The sequence below is a fragment of the Protopterus annectens genome, chromosome 13.part0, assembly GCF_019279795.1.
Source record: "Protopterus annectens isolate FY-2018-M chromosome 13.part0, PAN1.0, whole genome shotgun sequence".
NCBI classification, from domain to species: Eukaryota; Metazoa; Chordata; order Ceratodontiformes; family Protopteridae; genus Protopterus; species Protopterus annectens.
In genome coordinates this window covers 250962236-250985787 of record NC_056747.1, presented here as the reverse complement: position 1 = coordinate 250985787, position 23552 = coordinate 250962236, and the positions used below count along the sequence as shown (strand labels likewise).

General features: G+C 41.5%; 1 protein-coding gene across 5 annotated transcripts in view; it reads right to left on the bottom strand.

Annotated features, from left to right (window-relative positions):
• The window catches only part of LOC122787214 (CACN subunit beta associated regulatory protein), a 366408-nt gene that overhangs the window by 89436 nt on the left and 253420 nt on the right, over positions 1 to 23552 (bottom strand). For all 5 annotated transcript variants that reach the window (XM_044053808.1, XM_044053811.1, XM_044053812.1 and 2 more), the window contains 4 exons: positions 22391 to 22553; positions 12478 to 12658; positions 3719 to 3871; positions 375 to 582 (listed from right to left, as the gene is read on the bottom strand). In XM_044053808.1, coding sequence (XP_043909743.1) covers positions 375 to 582; positions 3719 to 3871; positions 12478 to 12658; positions 22391 to 22553 — 705 coding nt within the window. The remainder of the gene's footprint in view (positions 1 to 374; positions 583 to 3718; positions 3872 to 12477; positions 12659 to 22390; positions 22554 to 23552) is intronic.

Genomic DNA, 23552 nt, shown 5'->3' with positions numbered 1-23552 from the left:
ATATGTCATTTATCATTGTCCTTGAAGCTTGGATAATGCTGGAAAATCGTTAAAAGATGAGAAAGTTCACTTAGTTAAGCGACACCGAACCGCAGAAAAAAAGAGGAAAAAAATTAAAATAAAAAAAGCTTATTTATCATTTTAGTGATTTTTTTTTTTGCACTTTCACAGAACACACCAAAGTTGCCTGGCAAGCTTACTGTGGGTTAGTAGAGTTGTAGTTGGTGATAAAAAAAAAAAAATTCTTACATAAGAATGCATGAAGATGGAATGATATGGTTGCAGGATTCCTTACACACAAATGCATGAAAATGGAATGAGGGTGTGGAACTCCTTACAAACAAATGCATATGGCTGGAATCGCTGGTGCTTACCGCGTGTGTCCAGGCTCGAAGCTCGCTGGCTGCTCTCAAACTTCCACTTCTTGATCTTAAAGTAAGGGCTGGCTCCCTCCAGGCTAGTGTGGCGTCGCAGCTTGGTGAAAAACTGAAGCACTGTGCCCTGACTTGAAGATACAGCTGCTTCCGCGGTCCCACTGCTGCCACCGCTGTTGCCCTTTGACGTCCCAGTGACGGCTTCAGCCTAAGAATGGGAACAAAGAAAGAAGGAGATCATTATGGACACTAGGCAATTTATTTTGACAGCTTGCCACTCTGACTTCAGGCCATCCAGAAATAGACGAACATAAAAGAAGACTCGAACATCATTAAGACTGCCAGGAGGAATACAGTCCATCTAGTTCAATTTGTTTTCAAACCAAGACACTGAGCATTAAAGAAATGTACATCACATCTTCTAAAAGGATATTTATTATAATCCATCTCATTTTCTTATTACCATTGTCCTTAATGTTGGAATAAGGGTTAACAAAAAATTAGCACTGCACTGTAAACTGTACTTCTGTAGCTGGAGATGTGCCACAGCAATGGGGCATTCTGTTGTACAATCCACTTGTAGTAAACTTGCCTTTACAAGGCATCACATTTTTTAATTTTTTTGCCTGTATGTCCTCGACAGTTTTCCAGAAACTAATGGATATACTTTTTTTTTTTAATTCTTGTACTACACACACAAAAAAAATCAAGTTAGTAATTTGTTCCTTTATAATTCTGTGGGTGGCTCTGATGGAAAAATAAGAGAGAAAGACCCGGGAGAGTTCTTGCTTCCTTTGTATTTAGTAACATTTATTTATTTAAAACAACATTAAGTGTAACATTATACAGACTTATTGGTGGCTCATCCCCAACTACGGCATCATTTACAGACATCAGATGTTTGCATTTAATAATAAGTAAAATGTAAATGACAGGAGTGTCTCTTGAAAAAAACACAGCTCTGTGATCTCTGCTCTGTACACATATTTTATGGTGGGATGTTTCACAAAGCACAGTGCCTCTCTTTGTAAAAAAAATGGAAGACTGGGCTTTATTATGGTTAAATCTTTAATTTCTGGAGATAACCATCAGCAGAACACACAACAGAAGGTGCAATGCTCATGACATCCCGATGTGTCCAGGATGACACAGCATTTCTCTTCCTCCTCCTTCTTTGGAGAGGAATTCATTGCACAACTCACTACAGCCTTATAAGTGTGGCTCAGGAACATTGACCAGTTGAGTGGAATAGGGATCAGGAAGGCAGTGTCTTATATCTTATTGTAGTTACCTGTGCTGGCACAATACTACCTACCAGTACGTGACTGGACAATATGATCAAGACAAGAGATACAGAGCGGTCCTGACACACACAGTGAAGTATTTATATCTAAGACCTACTTGCCCCTTACACCGTCACCTGACACATAACCCTTAACATACACAAATGTCATATACAATAGGCTATAAAGGGATATGTAGTTAAACAGTTGTAATCCACAGCTAAACTGGCATAGTGAAGCACAACACATTCAGCCCCCTCTAGATATACATTAGATCTGCCTAATGTACATTTCTGGACTACCTTAAACACACCTATAAAATAGACAAAAATGACTTTGGCTGCATTCATTTCTGCCCGAGTGTTAGATCATTTTAAAGCAGAACTAATAATCAGGCTGCAGAAAAATGACTTCCAATTTCATATAAAGCAGCAGCACTCAAAAGCTGTGTGAACACAAGTAAGTGCAGTATTTGGGTCACTACACTCTCACTGGAAGGCCTTTAAGGAGTGGAAAAAACTGGAAAATGATGGGAACAAAGAGCAGATTAAGGATAAACAGAAGAAGCAGTAGTGAGTAAGTTAGCAAATATCATCTCTCTTGGGTTTACTAAAGCTTACCCTTTCAAATGCCAGCAAGGCATGATGTATCATTGTGTACCAGTTCTGTTTTAAGGACTGTTTTATTTATAAAACCGGAAGAAAACTACATCACAGAACATTTTCTGGTAAGACAGTGCTACATTTTACATAGTTTGTTACCCTGTTATATCAATTAAAATACCACTGATTTTTATGGTAGACTGCTTATCACAAATCTGGCATTTAGTGCAGAGGATTAAGGCACTGAGCTGTTAACAACCTGCTTCTTATACCCAAAGTAGATAATTCGATTCCTTCTGTCTTCACTTGCTTATTGAGTGACATTGCAAATTGCTTAACCAAACCGTGCTCCTGGGTCACCCCTGAAAATGAACACTTGTGTCTAGTCGGCTTGCTCGGTTAACAAATGTATAAAATAAATCATATCTGGGACACGTTGTTATGAAAGGTTCTTAGTTTTGCTTCATTTTCTACCTATGAGGTATAAGTATTCCAGTCTCTGACTCCCTTGCCAGAGGAGTACTAGAATACATTAAGAATGCTCACTTCTGTCAAAAATGAATCACAGGTATTATGGCAATACAGTACAATACAATAAAATAGTATTTCAGGCTCAGACATAAAACTCTTGCAAACCGTCAGTTGATGTAACATATTTCCCTACATAGCTCATCTATAGCCTTCTTACATTTATTTGGACTTTTATTTATTTTAATTATATTATTGGACTGTTCTTTACATCAGGTGGAAATGTATTAAAATGCTTGCCACTCTCTTCAAAAATCAGTTTACAGTGCTGGTGTTCTTCCTAAATGTTGTTAACAATTTAATGTGCTCAGCATTTCCTATTTATTTCAAGCCAAGTCACTCTCACAAGAATGCATCCTTAGTAGCTTTATAGATCTGTATCAAGTTTCCACATTAGTGATTGAATTTCACTGAATACAGACCCACACTTAACTTGTCCTTATATGACATTATTTTCAAACCTTTTATCATCATAGTATACTTTCTCTTTACTCTTTCTAGTCTAATCCTTTGTTTTTTAGTATATGGCAACCATGAACAGTTGCTGTATTCAGGGTTTGATTTTAACAGGCTGTTATAAATGATTGTCATGACAACAATGTTACTAGAATTAATAAATCTTCTGTCAAAACCTATAATTTTGATGCATTTATTTACAACTTGTGTGTGTGTGTGTCAGGCAAAATTCAGTTTATCATCCATGCAGATACCAAGGCCTTTGAATTACTGGGCTGTACATGTGAATTTCAGAATCTCACAGCTACAGTTCACCTATGCTCCAACTAGCCCCCCCCCCCCCCCAAAAAAAAGCATAATTTTTACTGTGAAGGTGGGAACTCACCCCAGTGAAGAAACATGGGTTAAAAGGAAGGTAAAACAGTAGAAATAAAAATTAGTAATATCACCACAACAGTTTTGGTTTATAACTTACTGAGACACTCTCTCCAGAGTCTGATGACATCGGAGGACTGACTTCGATGAAGCTGGTATCAACAGTGGAGTTGAACGTATCCCCAGGTAGGGCCAAGCTGGGGCTAGTGGAATGACTGGCCAGAGCTGTTTGGGGGAGGGATCCCAGAGCTTGCTGAAACAAAACATAAAAAAGAAGCAGTAAGTTTGCTGCTGCTCTTAAGGCTAACAGAATATTTACACTTGATCTGAGGGCTATAGCACTGGTGGTGTAATTGGGAGGGTTCAGCAAAAATTATTACCAGATCTGCAGCAGCCCCTAAACATAGCATGCCCTTTCTCAAAATCAGACCTGACCCTGAATAAAAAAACAGTGTACAAACAGAGGAGTATACTTAATGTAAAACCTTTGAACTGAGTTTAGTTTTCTGCAGAGACTTCATGGTGATCTGTGCAAGCCACACACACACAAGCACACATTATTACATTTATCCATATATGTGGGCACACACTTTGCCTTATGAAGCTCATATTTACAAAAACAAAAAGTATCCCATTTGCAATTAATGAAGAGGAAGGTGTGACACTTTTAACATCGTCCATCTGCTGATGTTTAAGAACATATGGATGAAAGAAAATTAACAGTCTGTTAAGTCTTGCCTTCTCATAACAACTAGCTGCTGTGTGATGACCGTTGTCCTCCCCATCTTGCCTCCATCATGTGCTCCCATGAATGCATCTGTTCAACGATACCCCACCATTTTCTGTGTGTCTGGTTGTTCAAGGAGGCCCTGCTCTCTCAGTAAAATAATACTTCAGACTTGCATCTGCTGCCACTTCTGCCCTCATCTGTCCTACTTTACAATTCTTTTACCTGCCCTGTTAATGAATGCAGTGCACCTTTCTGTAGCTTAGCAAATCAACACCTTGATCTTCCTAGAGAAGTTTCAAAAGCTCCTTATGGGAAAAAAGGGTCTATATCAGATAATCGAAGTTCCGTAACTGCGAACACCTAAAGGTCGAACCATTAAGATCGAAGTTACAGAACTTCGACTACCGATAAAAAAATAAAAATACAATGGACAAAAAAAATTGTTGTATTTAAGGCGGCAAGCCCCCCTGCACCCCCATGTAGGGGGCTGCCCCCCCCACTACTTAAATATACCAACTCCGAGATCGCACCACATTGAAGTGAATGGAAACCTCCGCTTATGGAGATTTCCATTCACACGCTCGAACTTTTACAAATTTGAACATATGGTCTTGACCATATGTGGTTCGAACTTGTAAAAGTTCAACTATGTGATAGGAACCCGAAAAAAATGAGGGCTTCAACAACATGGGATACTCAAACAGGCCATAATAGCAGACCATACAGATTACTTAGTGGAGGTCAATCCTTTATCTTTCAAGGTACAGAAGAAGCTCTCCTCTTTGGCAGTCTGTGTCAGGGAATGGGGTGTGGGCTGTAGCAAACAGCTGTGAATGTACTTATATCTTAGAAATCAATATTAATGATGCCAGAAGGAGGGGAAGGTATATTACATAGTGGCTCCCATATATATGGAATAGGATGCCTCTGATAGTAAAGGTTATTATTTTATAATCACCTTCTAAAGTATATTACATGAATATATGAATAATCACATATGTATTCATGGGGTGACTGTGGGTAACCTTCCTGTTGATCTGAAGGCTCTAAGGTTGATCCCAAATTTCTGGAACTGTATAATGAATGGGGTACTTCAAGTGCAATGTCCATTGTCCGTACAGTGGAGGGACATCTGTTTTTATTGAATCCACTTTCTATGCCTTAACATCATACAGGCTCATTTGCACTGTGCTGCCTGACTTGTTTAAATGTGAGGGTACTTTCCATTGTTTTCTCATTCTTTTCTGGATCCACATATTCCAATCTTTTCTTTATCCTGGATCATCTCTCCAGAAATACATCATTTCTTTACATTACTTGCCAGCTAAATAACAACTTCTGCCTTTAGTCAGTGTCACTGACAGCTTGAGGTCAAAGACTTAGCAATCTTAGCCTTATTCCTAGAAGTAAAAGCTAGTGACGAAAGTCCATACACCCCAAAATAATGTCCAGTACCTAGTATGTGTGGAGCACAGGCATTGGATGAAGTATGGATGCAGGATCCAGCAGAGGACAGTCTGATGGCTTACAGTCAGATATGAGGTAGAATGCACTTAAGTTAATGCAGGTTTTGTTTAATTGGGGTGTTGTGGGTTACCCTTTCCCCCACCAACACCACGCACACTTGGAAAAGCTTCAGAATTCCCACAGTTTGGCAAAACATTTTTGTATAGTAGTAGTAGCTTTGCTGAAATGTGCTTTTGAAAAATGTCTGAGGCACAGAATGCTACTCAGTCCACGGAAAAAACAAAAAAATGAAATGAGGTGACTAGAAAATAAGGTGGTCAGGAAAGCCAAGCAGGAAATAACAAGAATGCTGGACAGTGAGATGAAACAAGGGGCAAGAGTATCTCCATATGTGTGACAGGGACAGGAAAAAGGGTAAAATCAAACTTGGATCCATTGGAAGCTGTTGAAAAGAAAGCTATACATATCATGAAGAAAGCCAAAGTACTCCCGGACTACTGTGTTTTAGGCGTCCCTAGGGGATTGAGTTTGGACTGACCAAGTGTTCTTTAAATAAAATGTAGATTATTTTCATATATGTATGATACAGATCAGAACAATGTAGAAATGGAGTCAAAGATATTCTGGGATAGTGTTCAAAGTCCAAGACCATATGGGCTGCATCCAAGAATACTGGAAAAGCTATTTGAGGCTTTCCTAGTGCTAGTGAGAGCCTCATGTAACAGGGCAGTAGAGATGAGGTAGGTTTTCAAAATGTGGTAAATGAATTAGGTTTTACAGCTGTGCAAACAGGCTCAAGGTGAGAATGAAAAAAATGAAATAGCAATGAGACTAACTTCAGTAGTTAGAAAATTAAAGCAAAAGCCTACAGAGTTCCTGAAGGTCACTGGACTACTTGACTCCAGCAGGGAAGTCTTGTTGGTTTGAACTGATCTATTACATGATTTAATTACAGCACATAAGTATGTAGATAGGGAAAATCTGACTGATATAGTCTCCCTGGATGTCAATAAAATGTTCCACTTACCAACAAGAAAGGATATGGTAGACTGGAGTAGGCCTACAGTGGTGAATGGAGAACTGGCTTAGACATTTTGAATAGTGTGTGCTGGGTGGTGGTTAGGAACACTGCTTTAACTATAAGGTTGGTCATAAGCAGGGTGCCACAAGGCAGTACTGGCCACAAACAGTATGCCACATAACCAGTACTGACTTCTGATCTGCTTAGGATATTAACAGTTGAAATCATATGTAATCTATGCAGAATGCATCTGTCTTCATTTATTTTATTTTGCCGTTGTTTACTGAGGTACTACACCGATTACAACTGACCATTCATAAAACAGAGATAGCAGTAATAAATGGCAAACTGAGCTGCAGGTGTAACTGGCCAGATAAATGAAGGAATTACCAAAATGGTAGCCTGTATATGATGCTAGAAAAGTGCATCACAAGGATAGTAAGTGAAACTCAAGACTAAGGTAAATGGACAGAGGAGGTATGACCACTATACTGTGGAGCTTGCTCTTAGCTCTGAGGCATGGGGAAATGTCTTTGAGAGAGTGATGGATCATTAAAACACTCTCTTTTCATGGCTGATAGATTAACATTGAAGAGGTAAAACAGGTGAGTCAAAGAGGTAGGAATGAATGGTGCACAGATGCTTGATGTACTACTGCACTGAGCTGAAATGCAAGAGTGTAAGAAAAAACAAGGATCCAGCCTTTAGGAAAGCACCGTTTAATGGCAACGCAAAGCTTTCGAACTAAACAGTTCTTTATCAATGCATATACAACTAGCTTAAAAGCAACCGTTTTTAAATAAAACACCATCTTATCAAGAAACTTCCTGATCTCACATGACTAATTATTCAATAAAGTATAAATATATTTCAGCTTTTAACCTAGTTGTATATGGATTGATAAAGAACTGTTTAGTTTGAAAGCTTTGTATTGCTATTAAACGATGTTTTCCTAACGGCTAGATCCTTGGTTTTTCTTATAGTTTGTATTTTTGGTCCATCTGAGCCATTTAGTCACTCAGTGAGGCTTATTTTGGAAATATAAGACTGCTCTCTTTTCATGTCTGACTCCTCTGTACATATGTCCCAAATCAGGTGATTCTCCTTGATACTGTATAAATCTCAACTTTTCAAACTCCATTACAGTGCTAACATCAGGTCCCTTTTATTACAATGACTTGTACACTAAAGTCTTCTGGTTAACACATTCTAGGTGCTTGAGCATGGAGTATGTGGGAAATTAGGAACTCAAAAATGATGGAATCCATTGTTTAAACTATATGGAACACAGAGGAGATTTTTTTCTGGGCTGTCCTAGGCAAAAAGGTGGCTGGTAGAGCCAGCCACAGCAATAAATAGTACATGGATCCACTGAAAAAATGTTTAAACTCTAGAAACACTATTTGGTATACTTGTACTACTTTTAGATGGTCTCTCTAGTTGTCTCTGCAGATGGATTACATCAGGTTTACTGGTGATGCCTCTACCAGACTTTACCTACTTTTAAGTTATCACCTCTGAATTCTGTAGGTCCTTCTTATTAACATTGACTGTCTAAATGTAATGACAGGTTTGGCTTGATAATTCCAAAATCATACTGGAATAAACAACTGGAGAATTCGGACTCCCCAGCAATAGTAGGCAGTATCACTATCAGGCCATCATTCAAACACGCTGTGGTGTAACTACTCACTTGCCTGTCCACTACCCATCAATTACTACAAAACCACACAGGAGAGAATTCCAGGAAATATGTTTAGGACTGGATTGTGTCACAGGATAGTTTTGTACAATTTCAGAGCTGCAATCAACCTCCATTCAGCTCTGTTGACTCTATTCTATTTTCCATCCATATAAACATTTGTCCCCCCACCACTCAGTTAAGTAGGCAGTAAGTCTGGAGCATACTGCAGGAAATGGAGTCAGACCATTTAGCAGTGATATGTATACCTTTTTACTTATATTCTCAAGAATTCTGGACAAAAAAAATTAAAAAAAAAAGAAGTCAAAAAGCAGCAAACCTCTTCTTCTTCTTTCAGCTGCTCCCATTAGGGGTTGCCACAGTGGATCATCTGTTTCCATTTCTTCCTGTCCTCTGCATCTTGCTCTGTCACACCAACCACCTGCATGTCCTCTCTCACCACATCCATAAACCTTATCTTAGACCGTCCTCTTTTCCTGTTACCTGGCAGCTTCATCCTTAGCATCTTTTTCCCAATATACTCTGCATCCCTCCTCAGCACATGTCCAAACCAATGTAATCTTGCCTCTCTGGCTTTGTCTCCAAACCTTCCAACCCGGGCTGACCCGCTAATAAACTTACTCCTAATCCTGTCTACCCTCGTCACACCCAGTGCAAATCTTAACATCTTTAACTCTGCCACGTCCAGCTCTGACTCCTGCCTTTTTGTCAGTGCCACTGTCTCCAACCCATGTAACATAGCTGGTTTCACTACCCTCTTGTAGACTTTCCCTTTCACTCTTACTGGTACTCGTATGTCACAAATCACTCCTGACACTCTTCTCCACCCACGCCATCCTGCCTGTACTCTTTTCTTCACCTCTCTTCCACACTCACCATTACTCTGAACTGTTGATCCCAAGTATTTAAACTCATCGCCACAAAACAAAAATCCAAAAACATTTTGCAGCACAATCCCACAGATGGTTTTGTACAAGTGTAATTCTAGACAAAACTAAAAATAATGGAGGGACAAAAGCCTCTCAACCTCTCAGCACAAGAAATGGCCAAAGATCCAAAAATAGGGACAGATTTTAAGCATTACTCTTATGAACTCAGAAGGTTACTTGAATAACAGGATTTCTATTAGCATACATTTTCTGAAGGATATGAAGTCTGAAACTCAAAGGTATTTCATTAGGTATGTATGTCATTATTTAATGATGTCAATCCTTAGTGACCTGCCAGAAAACCACAAACTTTAAAAGGACCAGACCAAAATATGAGGCAAAAAATAAAGGAGTCAAAAACAATAGCATCTCTAACTACCGCCCCATAGCTATCCACTCCCCAATCTCAAAACATCTGGAAAAATGCATCCACCTTCAGCTTATGCCATTCCTAGCCAATCACCAACTAATCACTCCAACCCAACATGGCTTCCGACCTGGCCATAGTGCTATCACTGCCCTTCTCTCCATAGACACAATAAATCTTGCCCGTGACTCTGGAAAAATAGCATCAACAGTTCTACTAGATCTGTCCAAGGCATTTGATACCATCCCCCACACCCATCTCTTGAACCATCTTTCTAACCTTAATCTCTCCCAGAATACCTTAGTCTGGTTCTCAAGCTACCTCTCTGACAGGTCTCAAGCTGTGAAATGAAGGAAAGACACCTCAACCTTCCTTCCTACCCCCACTGGGGTACCCCAGGGATCCATACTCAGTCCAATGCTATTCAACATCTTTATTAATGATTTCCACAAAGCCATACCCAACGCCAACATTGTACAATATGCAGATAGTCTGCTGCACCTCTAACCTCTCAGAGCTTTAAACAGTGACCCAAACTGCTTTCTCCACCACTAAAAACTGGATGCTCCAAAACCACCTCTCGCTAAATGCCAACAAATCCAAAATACTATTATTCTCTCCCTCAAAAGCTTCCCCTTGATAAAAACGTGTTCCAAATTATTAGCCAAAACAACTCTACTATAGAGGTTTTTCCCTTCGCTAAACTATTTGGGGTTACTATTGATGAACACCTAAAATTCGACACTCACATCCAGCAAAACATTAAGAAAACCCATATAAAACTTGGTATGCTATACAGAAACATCCACTTTCGCTCTCCTTCCACCAGACAAACTCTCACCACTACCTATCAACTCCCCTCACTAATGTATGGCGCTCATCTACTAACAAACTTTTCTGCCTCTCTCTCCTCCAAATTGGAAGTCTGTTATAAAAAGATTTCTAAATTTGCGACCAAATTCTCCTCCCATCATTGTACTGCCCTTCATTTGTTAAATTGGCTTGACCTCTCCAACCATCTAGACTATTTCCAAATTACCACAGCCCACAGACTAATTTTTCAACCTACTAAGTGCCCAGCACTAACTAACATCCTTCAACCTTACACCCCTCAGAGAACTCTAAGATCTACTCACCAAAACCTAATCACTGTCCGCAAACCCAGTCGTCCTGCTGGTCAGCTTCTTCTATTCTTTTCCTTAGCTAAAACATGGAATTCTCTTCCTTCCTCTCTAAGGACTTGTGAAAACTTTAACGACTAAAACTCAGCTACATTCCTACCTTTTCTCTAACAGGAACTGCACTCTCCCCACCTAGTCTAATAATCAATCCACCCCTTAAACTCCTGACTAACTCTGAGTATAAGCTAACCTAAGATAAATGTACATATTGTAAATAACATAATTGTACTTATTATAAATAACCCATCCCACCTTTTTTCTCTCTTTTCCTTCTAAGTCTTTATTCTCCCTCTCAATTAAGTTACCACTGCCATCCTAAATATTTAGATACTATGTAACCAAATAATTTATTCCTGTTCTCTAGCATGAAATGAAATTGTAATTGTGTCTTCTTTACTATGATTGTATATGTAACTAAACTATGTAATGCGGAGCTTTTCTCCACTGAAAATGGGCTCCCTGAGCCCAGTGGACCTCCCCGGTCATCAAACTGGAAATAAATAAATAAATAAATAAAATCTGGATAATTGAGAGGTATGGGGACTTTTTTTAAATATTACTCTAATTCACTTAAAAATGTAATAGAACAATATACTTTTTATCAACAATAAAAGTATGAAATGATTTCAGGTACTGAGTGACTGTAATTCTCATTGATTTACCAGAAAATCAAAACTTTACAAGGGACAGGCCACAAATATGAAGCAGAATCAGGGATGTTCTGCGAAGGTCAGGAACAGCTAAGAGGTATGACAACACAGCTCATTCAGGATACTAGGACTGCACAGCTTTCATGAGTACCAGTCTCTATAAATAAATACTGATATAAGTAAGCATACTAACAAACCCCTGCCCCTAACGGAAGATCCTCTGAGCACTTGTCCTACTTTTTCTTTCATGGAACAGTGACAGGCAAAAGGCAATGATATTTCCTAACTATATATTTTAAAATGATCTTAAAAATAATTATGCAGTTATAACCATACTTATCTTTATTCTGAAATATGTTTGTGCATCCAAACAAGAGGCCGAGAACCGGTCAGATCTTGATTCAACAGCCACAAATGTCCCAGCCTTCTAAGCAGCAACCTCCTCTTGGAGGGAGTTCCACTACCAAACAAAATGGCAGCAGAAGGCCACGGCTGGTATCTATGAACTTGATGTTACAGGAAAGTGGAAGTACATGACACTCACACCAACTACATTGTCATATAAACATAGCTTAATATAGCAAATTTCTAGAAAGACTACCTGAGAGCTGTTCTTGTATCACAGGTAATATGACACTCATACACACACATACGCGCATGCACGCACACTCACATATACTGCCTCAAAATCCAACCATGATCTGTAAACTGAAGTAGGGCTTCAACATGGATAAGCTCCTTAGGTATGGCTCCCTTTCATTTCCTGCAGCACCATGGCATGTCTGTTATAAGTTAATAACTACAAAATATACCTGGAAGATGGAGAGATTCGACCTAGATGAAGATGGCCTACACATTGTCATTGGGATGCTGGTGTTCTCTGTTGACTCACATTCATGGATTGTCACAATCTTGAGTGCAGGAGGGGGGATGGCAAGGTGAGTCAAGCGAGCATTCTTCAGGTGGTGGAAGTCCCCTTCTGTCAGAGTATACCTGAGGTGGAAATAAGAGAAACTGGCATCACCATTTTTTTTCAACCTTCCAGTGGCATAATCTAAACTCATATTTGCTATCCTACAAGAAATTAAATTACTAGACTGAATACTGATGTATCAGACGGAGGAGGAGTTTGCCACCAGTTTTTATGCTGTCAGCACTGCTACCTCTACTTCTGTATACTATTCCCCCAGTGATTAGAAAGTACAGTTTTGTACCTACCATAAATGTAGATGTCCGATAGACATGCAACTGCAGTCATAACATGTGGGTTGTCCTGCCTCAGGCAGCCCTCGGTCGGCCGGATTCCAAAGTCTGGGTCCGACGTCGGCTGATGTCGCATTTCTCTCCGACGTCAGAGCGGCTGGAGTACATAAGCATCAGCTGACACCATTTTCTTCAGTGTTTCTTGCCCCAGATGCCAGGTGCCCTCCAAGGAAGGCTGTAATCAAATTGGAAGACAAAAAGCAGGATTCCAAACAAATAAATGAGCAATAAAACAAATACACCATAACAGATATCCCCAGCTAAGAGTAACAGGGATAGGAGTGGACCCTAGGCATAGAGGGGTATGGAGGGAGGGAAAATCCGACTGCAGTTGCATGTCTATCGGACATCTACATTTATGGTAGGTACAAAACTGTACTATGTCCTTCAAGAATGCAACTGCAGTCATAACGTGGGTAGAATACCATAGCTTAGCTGGGGGAGGAGGTATGCACTAGGAAAGAGATGGTGTGGCAATCAACCCCTGCAGGACTGCCGAAGCAAAGCCTGCTCTGGATCTGGAATATAGAGGGAGATTGTAGTGTTTGGAGAATGTATGCACGGAGCTCCATGTAGCAGCTTCTAGAATGTCCTTGGTAGGCACTCCTCTTAAAAATGCTGTAGAGGTGGCTGTAGCTCTGGTGGAATGTGGTCTGACATTGGCTGGAACAGTCTTTCCATGAAAGGAATAACAGAATCTGATGCAATGTCCAATCCATTTAGAAATAGTCTGTTTTGAAATTGCTTTTCCTTGGACTGCAGGGGCGTAAGCTACAAAAAGTTGTTCAGACTTCCTACTGCACTTGGTTCTGTCCAGGTAGTATCAAAGTTGTCTGTGAATGTCCAAGGTATGCAAAAGTCTTTCCCCCTTATTCTCAGGATTGGGGAAGAAAGCAGGCAGATGAATGGCTTGATTTAGAGAAACTCTAGATACCACCTTTGGCATAAAAGTAGGGTTGGTCCTTAATGAAACCCTGTCTCTGTGGAAAATAATAAAGGGTGGTATTGCCATTAGGGCCTGAAGCTCCGAAACCCTTCTTGCTGAGGTAATTGCCAACAGGAAAGCTGTCTTCCATGAGAGAAATTGCAAGTCAACTGATGCTGCTGGCTCAAAAGGAGGTAGAGTCAGTTTTTCTAAGACAAAATTGAGGTCCCAGGCTGGCACTGGGGCCTTTCTTGGTGGCTTAATGTTCTTGATTCCCCTGAGGAATTGTCTTAGTAAGGGGTGAGAGAAAACAGGAGGATCAGTGTTGTATCTAGCTGAAATAGCAGATGCATGTATCTTTATGGAAGAATATGAGAGGCCGTTCTTTAACATATCTGCCAAATATTCCAAGATAAGTGGGATGTTCAGCAATGAAGCATCATGTCCCTTGCTGGTATTCCAATTGCTGTATCTTTTCCACTTTGCTAAGTAAACCTTTCTGGTGGATGGTCTTGAGCCTCTGTTAGTATCCGCTGAACTTCCTTAGAGAGAGATAAGCTGAAGTTATTTATGGGATCTCCCAAGCTGTTAGCTGCAGTGTCTGAAGGTTTGGATGCAGTGTTTCGAAATTGTGTTGAGTCAAAAGTAGAGGCCACTGAGGGAGGGCCCACCTCCTGGTGTGACATATGCTCCGTAGTAGTGGGTACCAGTGTTGTCTTGGCCAATCCGAGCTATTATGATTCCCTTGGGCTTCTCTGCTTTGATCTTTAGTAATACTGAGGTCATCAGTGGCAGAGGTGGGAATGCATAGATTGCTAGGGAGTTCCAGTTGAATGAGAGGGCATCTATTTTCCAAGCTTTTGGATGGTATGTCCTTGTGCAAAATTTTGGTAGAAGATGGTTGAGGTGAGAGGCAAATAGGTCCACTTCTAGCTTGCCCCATGTCGAAGTGAGTTGTCTGAAGGCCTTCGGGTGTAACCTCCACTCGTGTGGATCTGTGAAATTCCTGCTTAGGCTGTCCGCCAACACATTGTCTTTTCCTGGAACAAACTGGGATTGTAACTGGATGTTTAGGCTCAGTGATTTCTCCCACAGCTGCATTGTCAGTCTGCAAAGGGGTAAGAGTGGGTGCCCCTGCTTGTTTATGTACCACATCACAGTGGTGTTGTCTGTCCGTATCATTAAATGGCCTTGCTGGAGTTGGTGTTGAAAAGCCTCGATGGCATGCATTACTGCCAGCATTTCCTTTTGGTTTATATGCAGATGTGTTTCCTTTGGAGACCATTGTCCTTGTATACACCTGCCTTCCATGTGCCCCCATCCAAGGTCTGAGGCGTCTGTAGTCATGGTCTGTGTTATCTGTGGTTTTTGAATGACATACCTGTGTTTGCCTGGCTCACCGAGGCCCACCATAGGAATTCCTTTTGTAGGCATGGAATGAGTGGTATGATTGTCTCCAAGTTGTTGCTGTGTTGAGACCAAATGCTTTTAGGTACCATTGAAGCTTTCTCATGTGTAGTTTTGCTAATGGAACCAGTAGAATGCAGGATGCCATGTAACCCAGGGCCTGTAGGAATCTCCTTGCAGTCATCTGGGTGAGTTTTGCTAAACCTTTGAAGTAATGAGTTAACTTCTCTTGCTTGTCTTCTGTCAGGTAAGCCATCTGAGAGGCTGTGTCTAGTTTGGCTCCTAAGAAGATTATTTGCTGGGATGGCTACAGTCTTGACTTTTGGAAGTTGACTGTGTATCCCAGAGCTTGAAGTAATCGTATGACATAATCCAGGTTTTTGTCAACATCAATTTGTCGTCCACTTGTATGAGGCAGTCGTCCAGGTGCAGGTAAATTTGTATACCCTGGAGCCTGCAATGAGCAATTACTGAAGCCAGGCATTTTGTAAATACTCTGGGCGCAGTAGATAAGCCAAATGGCAATGCTGAGAATTGATAATGCTCTGGCCCTGCAAGAAATCTGAGGTATCTTCTGCAGCTGTGTCTGATAGGGACATGCAGGTATGCCTCCTTGAGGTCCAGAGTAATCAGCCACGACTCCTTGCCCAGCATGGGAAGGAGTTGCTGTAGAGTCAGCATTTTGAACTTTGGTACTATGAGAAAGGTGTTTAATGCGGACAAGTCCAGTATTGGTCTCCATTGAGATTCTTTTCTTGGAACAAGGAACAGTCTTGAATAAAACCCCTGTTCTTGTTCTTGTTGTGGAACTTTTTCTATTGCTTTCATTCGAGTCAGCAGAGTGATTTGCTTGATAGCCTCTGCCCTTTGATTTTGTGGTAGGTTTGGCATGCCCTGTTTTCTTGGTAAGGTATGAAAATGAAACCTGTACCCTCGGTCTATAATATCCAAAATCCATTTGTCCTTTGTCAGTCTGTGCCAGTTTTCTGCAAACAGAGATAATTTCCTGCCCAAGGGAGCTTCTAGTTGTTCCCTGGTAGGTAGTAGAGGAAAGTCATTGAGTTTGTGGTTGTTGGGCAGGTGAAACCCTCGTCACTTCTTTGGTTTCCTGGCTGCCATTGTCGTCCCCTGTAAGGGCCTCTGTATTGGCCTCTTCCTCGGCCACGTCTGTTCTTACCCTTTGAAACTTTTCTGGATTAGGAAAGGACCAGTTTTTGAAGGGCAATTCCTACTGCATCTGGGGGGTTGAACCTGGAGGAAATCTTTCACAGTCTGAACTGATTTTGCTTTTTCTTCGATGGTCTTTAACACATCCTTAGCATTTGCACCAAAAGCTTGTTCTTTTCCAAAGGTGCATCCAGAAGTTTTGCTTTTACATGATCTGGTAGAGGTTGATCTTTTAACCAAGCATGTCTATGAATCACTGCCCCTGTCATAGCTGCCCTACATGAAGCTTCCAGTGCATCATATCCACACTGCAGGAAGTGATTGCTTACTTGCTGAGTGTTATGTACAGCTTCCTGCAAAGTCTTCCTGTCTAAAGGATCAGGAGAAGCTAATGTTTTTTGTAAATCTTCTAAGAGATAATCCTGATATTGTAACATATGAAGAAGGCAATTTAAAGCTCTCATAGATAAGGTAGTGGATGTGTAAACCTTTTTGCCCCATCTCTCTAATGACCTTGCTTCCCTGTTGGAGGGCAAAGGATTTTTTGAGGTGGAGGCTGAAACTCCTTTAGGCCCCTGTGAAATAGTTTCCAAATCAGCAGAATGGGCCCTGAATAAATGGGAATGAGTTCCTGGGACCCTGTAATACCTGTCTGGCTTGGCTGGAGCAGGAGGAAGAGAATCAGGGGTAGCACTAGAGTCAGAATACAAATCATCCAGAACATCAAGTACAGGAGAGATAGCTAAGGGCCTGTGCTGAGGCTTCTTAAGGAAAGTCCTAAGGCGTTTCCTAGAATCAGAATATTCCTGACCCTGCCACTTGAAATGTTCCCTCATGGTGTGCAGAACTTCCCCAAAAGAAATATCCTCAGGAGGGGAGGCCGAAGGGATGGAATCTTCTGCATCCGAGTCCTCATAAGTCTGGAAGAGCTCTTCCTGGCTATCAGAGTGGACAGAGCCCTCAGAGTCTTCATCTGAAGGAGTAGGGTCAGAGGGTTCAACCCGGGGCCTTTTATCAGCAGGAGGCTGGGATGCTCTCTCAGGATGGGCCTGTGAACCTCTAATCATGGAAATTAAATCAGCAGCCATAGACATAATTTGTGTCTCCGGAGTCGGCTGAGGTAAGGATTTAGAAGTAATATGCTTTGTTTTGCTGGCTGCCTTAGCCCTAGTGTAGGCCTTAATAGACATGGCCATAGGAGGCCTGGCAGCTCCACGTGCAGGAGTGACCTTGTCTACAGCAATGGTCTTGGGCATTTCCTCGGTTTCGGTATCCGGAGGAAAGTCTATAAATGGCGTCGGAGTAATGTCTGGAATCGGAGTCGTCGGTAATGTGGTGTCTTCGGTTCGGAGCGGTGGAGAGACCGTCTCAGTGGGAACCGGAGCACTCGCGCTAGGTTTTGGCGTGGAGTCGGTGGTAGACGCGGGCCGAGGATGTCGGTCCCGGTCTTTTCACTTTTTGGGTGTTTGCGATGTCGGAAGATCCGACGGCATGTTGTAGGCAAATTTATCGCCGAAAAAATCTTCAGCGAACTCCGCCCGGCGCCTGAGAGTGCGCTTGTTGAAGCGAGCACAGGCTACACAGGCCGAGACGTCGTGGTCTGGGCCCAGGCAAGGGAGGCAGTAAGAGTGGAAATCCTTATGAGGTATTTGTTTACCACAAAAAAGACAATTGTTAACTTTTTCAGTAATTTCTGACATCGGCTGAGGCAAGAAAAGGTCCCCAACGGGGTACTTAGCTTTTTCGATGACTTCGGTATCATAGAATACAGGAGCTGACCGACTGGCACTTGTGAACTGCTTCTGCTTCGGGCACCGCGCGGCAAGAAAGACTGAAGAAAATGGCGTCGGCTGATGCTTATGTACTCCAGCCGCTCTGACGTCGGAGAGAAATGCAACATCAGCCGACGTCGGACCCAGACTTTGGAATCCGGCCGACCGAGGGCTGCCTGAGGCAGGACAACCCACATGTTATGACTGCAGTTGCATTCTTGAAGGACATCAAGAGCTACCATAATTCTGAGCTGCATTATTAAATCCGCCTCACTAGAAACTCTTCTTAGGTTCATAGGTATTTACTAGGCTAACAACCGCAAGGGCCTTTTTAAGCCTAGCCATGCATCATAAATCTCTGACAAGTTCTGATACCCTTGAGAAGTAAAAGCATGGGCCTTTAGAGACATCGGTGGCAAACCAGGGATGAATTTCTGGTTTCCCATTCAATTGACCAAATTGCACTTGAATTGGGTTAAGGAGGAACTCAGCTTCATATGGATAGGGAGCCTGTTCCATAGATGGGGTAGTCTCTAGGATACATACCTATCTCTCCGGCAGGTCCTATTTATATCACAGGCAATGTTTAAGTCTTTAGAATGTACCCAGAGAGATAGGTACTTCTGGTGCTTTCTGTTTTGTGGATGTGCAGGAGGTCCATTAGAGTGGGGTCTGGCAATGCCCTGTATGCTAGGCATAGATCTCCCCTCAAAAGCCTGTTGGAGACAGAATACAGGGATAGGGCCTTGAGGATGACTGCATAGGAGATTTTACTTACGCACTGTATTCTTTTAGTGAGGAACCTCCGTGGACATTCCAGTTGTTGGGTATGCCTGGTTAGGTACATACCAAAGGGGGCACTGTACTCAATGATAGATCTGATGAATGCCAAATACAGTGGAACAATGACTTCCTTGGACTTAGATGCCATACCTTTGTTTATAAGTTGTGCAATATAGAATGATTTAATCACCACTGTAGACGCATGATGGTCAAAGGCTAGATTACTATCTCTGTGTATCCCTAAGTCCCTGACTACTGGGTCAACTGTAAGGGGTGTGTTGTCATTATGATAGTTACCAGGGATGGATGACTTCCCAAAGGATATTATTATGCATTTTTTGGCATTTAGTTCTAGTCCACTGCTCCGACACTAGTTGTTTATGTCAGCCCCTCCTGGAGAAAATTTGTGTCAGTGTGAGGTTCAATGACCGCTCCTAATTTGCAGTCATCTGCACTTCTGAGAAGTAAATGCCAAAAAGGAGCAGTCCAAGGTTTCTGCAGCTACGGAGGATTCGATAGTGGAGTTCCTAGAATGAAGGTAAGGTTCAGGGTATATGGATCAAGTGGTATCTGGGTCATGCCATACACCAGCACTGTGGTTATCACTGCCAAATATATGGATTCATGGAAGGAACAGCAATGCTCACTAACATGGCTTACATCTGCAGTAATCTACACTTCCTTCCTTTTATACAGCTGACCTATCTAAAAGTGACACAAAACGTGACATATAAAAATGCCAACCAAGTTGCAAAGAACCAAAAGTATAACATGTTTCAGGACAACTTGCATTAAGAAACAGCTTGATCACAGGCAAGTGACCATTTTGGCGATTCTCCAAGCCAATGACATTTGAGTCATGTGGTGTGAATGAGCAGTCTGTTTTTTATCTCTGTTCTAGTTGGGATATCTGCTGCTGGACAGTGTTCCTCTTTGATCTCTGCTGTGCTTGTAAAATATAACCTCTCTGGACCAGAAGACTGCCTTCCAACAGAACAGGGACCATTTTTCAGTGACCGCAGAGAAGGCAAACGAGATAACACCCTACTAAATGCAGCATCACTTGTTAACAAAGGTTTTTCTACATGCAGTGTACTTCACAGATGTGATAAGCAAGTGATATAGGTAGGCTCATAGTGGTTCTGTCCCCATCTTAACAGTAACATGACCTTTTGATGCCTATCCGCCTAGCAGCTTGGCATTGTCCCTTTTCCAGAGCATTGGAACTGCCCACAGAGCTTGTGGCTGGATATTGCCATTAGTACAGCCCAACTTCATCCTTCAGAAGAGGTGAGCAAGAACAGCCTCATTCCTCTTCTTCCCCTGTCATCATCTCCTCCATCTCCAGGGCCACTAATCAAAAACAGATCAGTGAGCCACAGTGAGGAGCCTTGCACTCTGCAGTGCTGAAGGCGTGACAAACAGTTTTTTTTTTTTTTTTTTTGGCATGACAAACAGTTTTAACCTCTCCTCTAACAGTACTAATTGACATGGCTGCTGGCTGTTGTCTGGGCTTGAAGTGACTTTCCCCTTGTCATGTCACAGTATGCGATTTACAGTAACTTCTAGAATAATTTCATCAGCTGTACTACAACCTTTTATAGATCCGTATGCGATATTTAAAAAATGTTGATGATTTAATATAGTGTTGAATCCTGACTGCTAACAATAAAAAAAAATTGTTGGTAAGTATTTCATCCCACTAATTCACACCTCACATTTTAATAGGACCACCATCAGAGATGCATGAAACATGTCAAGAGTTATCCATTTCATTTGTCTGTTCTTTCCCAGCTTAACAATCTTCATTTTGCTCTGATTTCTTCTTTAGGACTCTTATAGTAACATTTTTACAAGCTCAGGTCAAACTATTATTGCACCTCTTTACTCTGATCTTTTACAGTTTCAGTAAAACAGGATGAATTTTAGAATTACTTTATAGTAATATGCGTCATTGCACTGATGTGTCTTATCTAATTCAAAGCACAGCCAATCTTTCTTCACTTTATTTTTATTCTTAATTTAGGCTGCATTTTCAGCTCCTTGGTAGAGTCACTAAAATGAATATTACCTAAGGATTAAAGAAATGATTTCCTGCAATGAACAGCTGCACTTGCTACTTAGCAAAGTGTTTGGATGACTAACAGAGCCAAAACAGTCAATCCCGCCTTCACTTTATCAGTCACTGAATCTAATAAAATCTTTTTAGTACAGAAGTCTCTGGGACCATCTCATATCTGTATTGGAAGCATGGGTTAAATATTTTGATAGTCACCCAATATCAGAGAAGAGAAAGCTAGGGGACAGTTCAGTTCTCATCCCAGTGTCACAGCCCGAATTTGTCCAGGCACAGTAAACTGAAATGTGGAACTTGTAATTCTGAACATCTAAGTCTGGTTTATTATCCTCAGCTAGCAATATAAAAAAAATTGGATAACTGAAGATTTAGCTCCTGTGCTTACTACCAACATCTAGCTTTTTAATGTGGTGGCAAAGAGGTGTTTACTATGGGGAGTTCACAGCTACTGTTATGTTAACCTTTGCCAGCCATCTGGGGGCAAGATTAGAAGTGTAGCAGGAGTTTGTCTCAGCTGACAACAGGTAAAAAATGTAGATGCAATACGAGACTTTCCGAGATTATTGAGGTGAAAACGACAGATTATAGGGATCCTATTCTGGATAAATGCAAAGAAAACAATGAGTGCAATGGGAGCATGTCCTGGCTAAGAATAAAATGTACGGATACAGCTGAATCCTGTACCTGTGCAGTGCAGTAAAACATGCAGAGGTGTTGCAAGCCAGTCCCTGCTGACTGCACAATAAAATGTGGATAAGGCCAGAGCCTGATCAAAGTCCAACCACCAGTGAGAGCCTAGTTTGGCTGAATGCAGTGAAAGTACCCAAGTAGCGGGAGCCTGTCTTTACTGATTGTGTATAAAAGTCAATGTGCAGTGAGATTGCTCTGGCTGACTGTTGGGCTAAGGTGCAGGTTTGGTGGAAGCCTGACTTGGACAAATGTCTGCCTAGATGGCTGGAGATGAAAATATAGGTGTAATGGATATTTGTTCCAGATCTGTGCTGGTCAAAGTACAAGTGTGGGGGCATCTGTCTCAGCTGACTATAGACACTCAATTCTACACTGTTACTGGTATCTTCTACTAGATATTGTTGCAGATAATGTTATAGGTCTACTCTCTTTGGTGAAACACCTAATTTCTCATATTGCACGCTCACTATAGGTAAAACTACAGAGAAAAGGTGTTGTCTTTTTATATTCAGGCCTTCAGAACAGTTACAGTAACTGCTATTAAAAAAAAAGTACTGATTCTTGGAACGAGGCTGGGGTCACAGCTGTGACAGAGGGCTTCCTAAGCATGTTACAGTGAGAAGCAAAGATTCTTTAGCTACCTCCTCCCTTTTTCCTGGGCCTTCTTCTCATGATCAAAAAGTGAGGCTTCATTGAAAGAGACCCGGCGTCCAGTGGAACAGGTGGACAGAAATCGCTCAGTTTCAACATCGTGGTAACTCGAGCTTGAAAGGCAGTCAGAATCATCCACCTTGATAGTGATTTCTGAGAAGAGAATAAACAAGGTTAATATCAAGTACTAATGAGTGGTAAACACATTTAAAAACAGACTCACTCTCTTACAGCATAACTGCCTTTTTGTCAGCCACCATGCCCTAAGGAAAATGTCCTCATTTCTTTGCATTATACTTGGGTAACACTCATAGAATATGTACAGACTACCACCTAACTGATTTGAAGAATCATGCCAGAGTGGCATTACTGAAGCTGTGTGCCAACACTTGAACAGTTTCTTTATTACATTGATTGGTTAAGGGCCTCAGCTTTACAAAAATATTAGTGCCATTAGTCATATACAAGTCCATTCAATTGCTTATATATTTGAGTACTTACTCCATTTACATGTTAAATAATTAGGTGTAATGGTGCAAGGATACTTGAGGGAAGCAGCCATTAGAGCCTAGCAGCCTCTGTGCTGTAAACAGAATACCACTTGGTTGGGAGGTTGCAGATATGTGGAAGCATGCATGCTGTGGGGTGGAGAGGGTTACATTACCTTCCCTGCAGCAGTAAAATACTGAATCACTATCCTTATTCTTCTCACTGACCCCAGATGGGGGTCACGAGGACCCTGGGAGAGATCAAGGTTGGTCCAGTAGGCCCAGTGATTGTGGCTAAGAGCTGGTGGCACATGATGGTCAGTGTTGGGAGAAAAAAGGATTACGAGACATGACTCAAGTGCTGGAAGCTCTTCTTTTATAGAAGAATCCACAACTTGAAAAATAAGGAGGCTAAAAAAAGAACCAAAGAAGTCAGGGAATGTTAAATAACCTAGGAGAAGATATGTAAAAAGTTCATCGAAAATGTCTGAAAAATGCCCAGTTATGTGGCAAAGGTGAATAAAACCCTGACTGCAACCCAGTTCTGGCTCTACATCCTTGCAGAAGAAAGTGGTAGTTCTGGTCAGACAATTGCCACTAAACAGATGAAGGCTTGTACTGAAAATGCAAGGGCCAAGGGCATGGGGCTGGCAGTACTAAGTCA